The following is a 9,084-nucleotide window of genomic DNA, read 5'->3' as shown; positions in this document are numbered from 1 at the left end:
AAACATCAGTCTTCCATTTTCTACAGAAGGAGTCAAAGCCCTTAACCTGTCCTACAAGGTACAGATGTTAGAAATTCATAAACTACACACCCATGTGGCTGCTTATTGAAAATAATTCCCAGCTGGGAGTCCTAGTCCTGTGTCACATGAGCCTTAACTAAAAGCAGGAGAAGGATGAGATGTTTTAAATGTCTTTATACTCTAGAACCTGTGTCTTTCCTCCTTACTCTGTTACTCTTAGCGTTCTTTGTACTCTCCCTCTTCTCCTGTACCGTCACTTTATTTCCAGGAAAAGAAATGAGAACCCTAATGTAAGTTAGGTGTTTCAATGTCTAAATTTCTAATATGGCTTAATATGGCACGCTTCCTGGGATGATTTTCATTTAAATGACAGATGAGCAGCTTAGGGCTAAAGGAATAATTCTGTCTGGGAAGCCAGTAGTTGGAGTGGGATGGGGAATAAAAAGGAAAGGTCTTCTCAGGACCTCTGAAGCCACACCATGGACCATATGCCATTTGTAAGGCCAGACCCATTCCAGGGTAACTGTCTACCTTGAGCTGCTTCTCACCCATAAAGAGTTCCTTCGACAGGAAGGAGAATCTCTCGACACTCAAGTGAAGAATGAAACGCTCCACCAAAGTATCTGGCAGTCTACTGAGCACACGTTCCTTATATGGCTTTGGGCTCAGACAGCACAGAAGGTATGGCCACAACACCTAGAAATGCCTAATGCGTTCATCCATAGCACTGCAGCTGCATCATTTATGCACACATCTGAATCATTCCTAACACACCAAACAGACACACACAGGGTGTCAAGCAGTGACAGGGCTTTTTTTAAAGAGATGGGAATTAAAGGAATAAAGTGAGTTCTGGAATAGCTTTTTCCAAAGGTTATTGCCCAAACAATCTGGTTATGCTGTCCCTAAATCTTGAACTAAGTAAAAACCAAACCAAAAAACAAACAACAACAAACAAACAAAAAACCCCAAGAAACCCTAGTTCTTAAATGAGATGTGCAGGTGACCAGCACGCTGCGTTTTGGTAACACAGTTTCTTCACCTCCCATGCAGAGAATTCACCCTTGGGCAACTTCTGATGGCCATGGAAGACTGGGTGGGTGATATTCCCTTAATTTTCTAGACGACTCCTATTTTATCACATTACACATGCGTTTTGGCACTACTGACACCACCGACATTTAATGGAATCATTTGGGATTTTTTTTCTCCCTCAGTCACAATATGGCTGTGGCCAGCAGAGGGGAATCCATATCAAGGACGTTTCCCGTGTTCTGGCTGAAGAAACACAATGACATACTTTGAAATTACAAGATCCACTGTACATGCGTCCCTCTGAAGGGTGTGCACACTCTTGACTCAGGCAAATTCAAGGGTCAGATTACCTGAAGTTGGTAGAAATGCTGAGATTTAAGCATGGCCACCGAAAGGAGTGATATAGGACCACACCCAGTGACTCACTTCCACAGTGGAAGGGAAAGATAGAGGACACGAAAGATAGAAAGCACGGACTCCGAAGAAAGTCGGAACCATGAGCGCTCCCAAGGATGTCTGTGGAATCTCACAGTTTGGACAGACTGGGTCTTTGTCCAGACCCATCTGTGGAAGAGATGGGACTGATAGCTGAATTCATCCTCATGCATTTTTCCTGGCTTCTTATTTTGCAGTTAAGTTCATACCTAGAACTTGGCATGGCTCAGCCTTCCTCTCTTTAAGCTTTCTTGAGCAGGCCATGAATATCTTATTTGGTTTCAATTCATACATTCAGTTGAAGAGAAGTGACCAACGGGGTCCAAAGAGGGGTTTAGAGAAATGGAACTACCCAGCTGACAGCTTTTGGTGATGGCAGGACAGGACAAAAATGTAATGTAATATCTCAGCTAAATGGATTTGGACATTTCATCTGGTGGAAAAGAGAGGGAGGCTGCCACCCTTCCCAAAGCCAAGGGTCCAGTGAAAGAAATTCTACTTGTCTGGTTAACCCAAGGTCAGGTTCTGAATACCTGGCTCGAGGCAAATAGCACCTTCCTGATGTCAGAAGCAAGGACAAGGCAAATATAAAGTCACCACTGGCACTGTCCCTCCTGTGCTCACCCTTCTACCTCTAAACCCAACTTCTGAGACCTTTCTAAGAGAATCCTTTGGCCACTGAGCTTTGAGCAGAGCCGGTAATATCTTCTGGAAAAGCATGCACATTTGTAAGACATGTATCCAGGGCCACCTCCCTGTAACCAGGCAGCACATGCTTCAAGAAAGGAGACCTCGTGGGAATTTTCTGGGTGTGTTCGCAGTGCTGATCTCTAAGGAGGAATGGAGGGGGCCGGGGAGAGGGCTGGAGCCCAGGCAGTAGGAAGAAAAGAGTCAGAGTGACTGAGGTGCTTGTTAACATTAGAGGGGGCTGTGGGGAGATTTCTTAAGACTGAGCTTCCTGAAGCTCAGCTCAGGGTTGATTTGACCTCAATTCTGGTTTAAGCCCTTTGGGGAATCTTTCCCACCCTCGGTGCCGACAGGGAAGATATGGCGCCACCAGCTTGACTTTGCACGGATGCTGGTGATCTACGGTCTACCTGGAAGATAGGAGCTGGGCCTGCAGTTTGCCTGGAGCCAAACTGGACCCGACGTCAAGCCCAGGCCGACAGGCATGACTACTTCTCGCAGGCCAATGAGAAGACTGGTGAGGTGGGAGGTGGAACACACAGCCCTTCCCCGGCTTAGTCACCACGGTGGCCTCCATTCCCGTTCATGGTTCTCCGGACACCCTGAAGCGAAAGCCATACAAAACAATTCCCCCGAAATGGAAAACGAAACCCCGTAACAAAACACTTCTTCTCCCTCCATTCCCATCCCGACCCCGCTCCCTCTGGCCAACACCCTGAATACTCACGAGAGAACACTTTATCTATACAAAATTAATTAGAAAACAAAATATTTACATATGAAATAAACACCATCTTGATTTCTGTCACCAGCAGAGATGACAGAGCCCCCTTTGTTCTAGATTGCTGTTCGCTAGGTTAGTCGGTTTGGTTTTTTTATTTGAAAGGGATGAGGTAAGAGGAAGAGTGAGGGAGGAGCCCCTGACCCGGGACCGAGTCGGGGCGAAGAATGTTTGACGGCCCTTCGCCTTCGTCCTCCTGGAGACGTCTCACGCCCTCTGTCCTCTCTCTCCAAGTCCTTCCTTGAATCTAAGGTAAAGCACTCCGTGCTCCTCTCGCCAAATCTGTGAGAGGTTCAGCCCCTTGCCCCCAGGTTTGTTTTAGAAAGAAAACAAAGCTTTACAAGGCCTTCGGTTGGCTTGAAAATGAAAGATACTGAGGTAAAAACCAAGGAGGAGAGCGGGGGCGGCAGTCAAGGGCTGGAGGGTGAGGAAGGGTGGTGAGTCAGGGCGGGTGGGACTTGAAGAGACATGGCAGCTTCCTTCCAGAGGAGGATGAGCACCTTTCTGGTTTATGTGTCCTGTGTGCAACATGGAGATCCTGCAGCCAAGCTTCCACACTGACCTGGCTCTTTGGCTGCCACCCTGGGTAAGGGGAGGATGGCAGGACAGTGGAACTGACCCACGGAACACGCCTACCCCAAGTTTCAGGACTGGCAGTGACAAGTATTCGTTTCCAACTTCGAGTGAAGGGGGTATCACGTCTGCCAGTGCCCTCATCCCTGGAGTTTTATATGTATATATATATATATATATATATATATATATATATATTTTTTTTTTTTTTTTATTCTTGACTGGTACAATCTGGGAGGGGACGGAGGTGTTGCAGGAAGGTGGAGGGGTTTCTACAGAGAGTGTCCACACTGGGTTCAGCGTCAAACCCTCAGGGAAACAGACCCAGTGGGGTAGCGGGGGAGTCCCTTCTCGCCTCCCGTCCCCACTTCCGAACCGCTTTCCCTTCCCTCCACTGTTTCCCGAGCTGTACTCGTGGAGCAAGCTCATGCCTCTTCACTGGCTGTTCCATGTCGGTTGTGGCCAATTCAGGGGGGGTAACAAGCCTGCTCTCCCAGCTCCAGGTTAAGTAAGAAGGGATCAAAGCATTGAAAACATCCCCCTCTCTCACTTACCCGACCATAAAGGACCCCCCTGTCCTTCAAAGCCTTACTTAGCTCCTCTCCACAAACTGGCCAGCTGAGGGTCTAAAAAGCTCAGACGAGCTCTGTACAATCTTCTGCCCTCAGGTACGGGCCAAAAGAATCCTGGCTGCTTCTACTTCCCTTTAGCCTTCCTGGAAAGTTCTTGGCCAAAACTGGTGGAATGTATTGGCAACCACGGAGGAATTATTTTTGTACGTTGCCCATGTAGGATTGTTCACCCACGTTTTTGTCTAGACCACAGGAAGTTCTCTGTCAAGAACTTCCATTCTCTTCATTTGGGAAGGGTGAAGGGGAGAGACAGCCAAAATTCAGGTAACACAGGACCATCTCTGTTTGTATATAAGCCAAAACAAGCCCGGTGCTTAGGGATATTAAAAGAAACAACACTATGAGTCAAGGCTGCCTTCTCTGCGTGAAAAGGCCTGATGACAGGCGTGTATAGACAACACGTGTGCAAGTGTATATCGACACACATGCACACGCAGTCCCTCCTTCCTTGCCTCTAATGCATCATGAAACACTGCTCTGATGTACCTTCCATCATCTGCCAATGACCTTTCATTCCAGTTCACTACCAGTTAAGTCTCATGGAATTGAAGCAAACTTTTCTCTTTTTTTTGGCTTATATAGAAACACACGTGGCTTCCCACCCTCTGCTTGGCGCACGATCCCCAAACACACGCCATCTAAGCAACAAGAATTTAGCAAAAGCCTCTTTTCATTCACAGGCAGTATGCTAAAGGAGCTTATTGGGGCGCTTTTGTTTCCTCACCTAAACGTAAAGATCAGTTCGGGGAGTGCTATCCTGCGCTCCCGTGGCCTCCTCCCGCTTCTCCGTGCTTCACTCGAAGTGGGTGGCAAAGAGTCCTTCCACGCTAGGAGGAAGCTCGCGTGGGGCCACTCCTTCAACCACTCCGCCCTCGCCGGCTGAGCGAGCCCACCGTATCCTCTCGCGAGAACTGGGAACTGGAAGGATGGACAGACCGGGAAGGAGGAGGGGGCTGGAAAGGGAGCAGAGATGGTTCTGGTCACCAGGGTCGCCCTCAGAAGGAATCAGAACTCCAGGATCCCATAAATAAATGAAAACGACAAGAAAGGAGCAAATGGGAACCAAGTTCACCCCCGTCACCCTCTGTGACATGCGCACCACACGTCCACAGCCCCGACCCTCCCGTACCCACCTTCGCCTCTCTCTTCCCTCACTCAGACATCAGACTCAATACTAGACAGTTTCTCATACACATGCCCATTGCTGGAGCCATTGAAAGCCCTGGGGTTTTTGTTGTTAGGCACACAGGGATTGGACTGGTTCCCTATACAGATGTCTTTCTGGAAACGGCCTGGTACAGCCCCGTGCAGGGCCGACACCACCGGCTTGTTGGTGACAAGGGCACGGAAGTCCGGCCTGGCCTTCGGCACCCCTGCCACCGTGGGCTGCCTGAAGAAGTAGGATTTGCTGCCGTGGAGCAAGCACTGGTCGTCCCCGAAAGTGGGGATGAAAGGGTTCTGCGTGACCCGGTCGGGGTAGAGCGACTTGCTGAGCATGTAGCTGCCGCCGCCGCTGCCGCCGCTGCCGCCGCCGCCGCCGCCGCCGCCGCCGGGGTTGCCATGGTTGCCGTGGTGGTGATGTCCCGCGGCCGGCGCCGCCGCCTTGCCGTTGCCGAAAGCGCTCTCGCCCGCCGGCATCTCAAACATGTGCGCGTAGGGACTGCCGTCCAGGAAGCGGCCCTTGTCTTTCAGGCTCACGCTGCGCGGGGCCAGGGCGGCCTCCTCCTTCTGCAGGTCCACGAAGGTGTCGTAGGAGTGCTGGCGCCGCAGCTTGTTCCGGGTCTTCTTCTGCGCCTTGGAGTTGGTCGGGCTCTGGGGGTACTTGGCGGCGGACGTGCTGGACGTCACGGCCACCGGCGCGGCCGGCTGGTCCAGCTCCTGCAGGGAGTTGTCCTCGCTGATGTCGTACAGGTTGCCGGCCTTCTTGCACGCCTCGCAGCGGATGCACGCCTGCCGGCCCGAGTTCTGCCCGGCCACCGTGCTCGAGTAGTTGTGCAGCTTGGACGGGCAGCTGCGGCAGAAGTTGCCCCCGGAGCGTTCCTCCCAGTCCACGCTGGTCAGGTTCTTCTCCCAGGGGGCCGGGACCCCACCGACTCCGCCGTGCTTGTCACCCGGCCCGTGCTTCAGGTGCGACCGGTTGGTGCAGGGCCCTCCTCCGCCGACCGAGTCGCGCTTGAAGTCCTCGCCGCGCTCCTTGTAGATGTCGGTCAGGTCCACGTGCTCCCAGTGCGGCGAGGTCTCCTTGGTGCGGAACTGGTCCAGGTAGAAGTCCCGCAGACCCTCCTTGTCCCTGAAGTAGCGCTTGTGGTCGGGGGAGCGGGGCGGCCGGCGGCGGTAGGCCAGCTCGATCTCGTCGAACTCGCGGCGGGACTTGGCCGAGGCTGGCCGCTTCTTCAGGCTGTCCTTGTACTGCTGCTTCCGCCTCTTGGCCGCGTTGCCCTCGATGTTGCCGTAGGTGACCGTATGCGTGGAGATGTCCGACACGTCGGAGCGGATCAGGTCGTCGTGGCCGCCGTAGCGGTCGCTCTTGAACGAGAACTTGCCGTACAGGTCGCTGAGCTGGCTGTGCTTGGAGGAGGGGAGGCCGATGTCCAGGGGCTTCTTGCCGAGGGACCTGGGCTGCGTGGTGAAGGGCGGGTTGTCGCAGTCGTAGAGCCCGTCGATGGAGCTGGTGCTGCCGATGCTGTGCGGCCGGTGGTGGGGGTCCTGGTACGCGTTGCTGTCCTTCAGCTGCAGGTTGCCGAAAGTCCTCTCCACCTCGCTGATGTAGTCGCTGAAGAGGTTCTCCTCGCAGGGCGGGTTGTTGTAGGATTTGCAGTCTGAGTGCGTGAAGCTGCGGCGGTGCTCGGAGATGTCGTAGACGGACGACTCGCGGCGGATGAAGTCCAGGGCGCTCTGTGGGGAGCCGTTCACGCCGGACAGGTTGGCCATGTTCTTGGCCGTGCGGAGCAGACGCAGGATGTTGGAGTGTGTGTTGTTCATGGTCGCGGTGGGGGAATTCATCACAGATTGGCGCTCCTCGATGGCCACCCCGTGGATGCAGCTGTAGATACCCTGGAGGGAGGATGGGACCGGTTAGGTGTCCGGCGAGGCAGGAAGCGACCATAAAGAGCACCCCCCAACCAACCCACCACTGACTGCCCAAGTGGATGAGAAAAGTCAGGGAAGACCTGAAAGAGATGGTCTTACACACTCACAGAAACATATGGCTAGAAGCTTGCCTGCCTCATCCACCTGCATTTAGCAAGTCACATCACAAGCTGGCGGCCTCACGATCCAGAGGGGACATGGCTACACCGAGTGACTTGAGCAAATGGATTCGAATTGCCAGACAGGACATTCTTGCCTCAACTCCACTACTGACTCGAATTGATTTTCCTTTCCGTGCTGGGGTTTTTGTGTCTCAAAAATGAGGCCATGATATCGACTGATAGCAAAAAATATTGTCAGCCTTCTGGAAATCAGTAGCAACGCTCTACAGATGCTGGGGCTTTTCGGCCCTGGCTGGTCACCCTTGGCTGGCAGTAAAGCACAGTGGAGCCCAGGCGCTCACAACTGCCACTATTTCCCGGCTCTTGACAAACTCTGAGCAGCTTTTAGGATTTTGGTCACCAAATCACAGCTGAGCAATTCTCTTCTTCAGCCAAGCGTGAACCAAATTCACAGAGACAATCAGGCAGCCCTGGGGTCAAAGAGGGATTTTTCTCCTGCTGTGCCCTATACTGGGGCAGGAAGGACCTGGGACAGATATCCCAGTACTAAATAGGAATAAAGAATCCCCTTGTTGGGGAGAGGGAGGTGGGGGAGGGATGGATTGGGAGTTTGGGGTTAGCAGATGCAAACTAGCATATATAGGATGGATTAAACAACAAGGTCCTACTGTAGAGCACAGGGAACTACATTCAGTAGCCTGTGATAAACCCTAATGGAAAAAAACTAGGAAAAAGAATGCATATATATGGATAACTGAATCACTTCGCTGTGCAGCAGAAATTAACACAACACTGCAAATTAACTGTACTTCAATAAAATAAATAAATAAATAAAAGAATCTTGTAGAATCCTCTCTTTATTCTCTCTTTAGCTCCTGGTTTCCTCCTTATAGTTTCTTGCTCAGTTACTCCGATCATAAATAATTAATATCTTAACAAATTAGTATTGACTGAGAACTCCCTGTGTGCGGCTCCTTGTGCAGAGCCCTGAAGAGCACCATCCAGGAGAGGGAAAGGCTTGGGCTCAAGTCTAAAGTCAGGCCAACCTCCTGCCAATCTCTTGCTCCCTGCCTTGAAAGGTGGACACATGTGGAACATTTCTGCCTGGCAAGGGAAGGTCTCTGCAGAGGAGGTTGTTTGAACTGTATCTTTAAAACTAGGGGGATAAATTTGGAAAGGGGCTGTCCCGATGGAGGGGCGTGAGAGGAGAGAAGATTAGAAAGGAGAATGGCAGCTAAATGGGAAAGAAGGAAGATCTGCATATGATAAGCCTCAGTTTCCCCAAGGCAGCAGTGAGATAAGAGATCTTTAAGAGAAGGTTCCTCTACTTTCCTTCTCAGGCCTCCTTTCTAACCCTTCTTGATTATGGCCAGGAGAAAATGCATTTTTCCTCTACAGAGCCATTGATTATGTGCAGGGGCTACAAATGGGATTCCTATTACAGGTTTCCCCCCCACTGCTGCCATCCTCCTCTCTGGAGAGGTCTTGGGAAGGGCCACGCAGTGCAACGTCGTGGCTCAGGGCCCACAAGTCCCAACCTCCTGCTCCCAGGTAACTGAATGGCCTGCAGCAACTCACAGTCAGAGAGGACACTTTCTCTATCAACTAAAATACTACAGAAAAATGATCAAAAGATGCAACAATTTAATGAGTACTCCATTTTCTCATATAATTCCATTAGAGACAAAGTTGGTTATTTATGTCTGAA

The 9,084-nt window shown here is 51.4% G+C and overlaps 1 protein-coding gene across 1 annotated transcript in view; it reads right to left on the bottom strand.

The window, feature by feature from the left end:
- Positions 1-5,319: 5,319 nt before the first annotated feature.
- The window catches only part of GRIN2B (glutamate ionotropic receptor NMDA type subunit 2B), a gene marked incomplete at both ends in the record, with an annotated part of 299,444 nt that continues 295,679 nt past the window's right edge, over positions 5,320-9,084 (bottom strand). The window contains one exon of the mRNA XM_079714477.1: positions 5,320-7,218. Coding sequence (XP_079570603.1) covers positions 5,320-7,218 — 1,899 coding nt within the window. The remainder of the gene's footprint in view (positions 7,219-9,084) is intronic.

This window comes from Hyperoodon ampullatus (genome assembly GCF_949752795.1).
Source record: "Hyperoodon ampullatus genome assembly, chromosome: 11".
NCBI classification, from domain to species: Eukaryota; Metazoa; Chordata; class Mammalia; order Artiodactyla; family Ziphiidae; genus Hyperoodon; species Hyperoodon ampullatus.
Note: the sequence above shows the minus strand (reverse complement) of the source record. Positions and strands in the feature narration are given on the sequence as shown.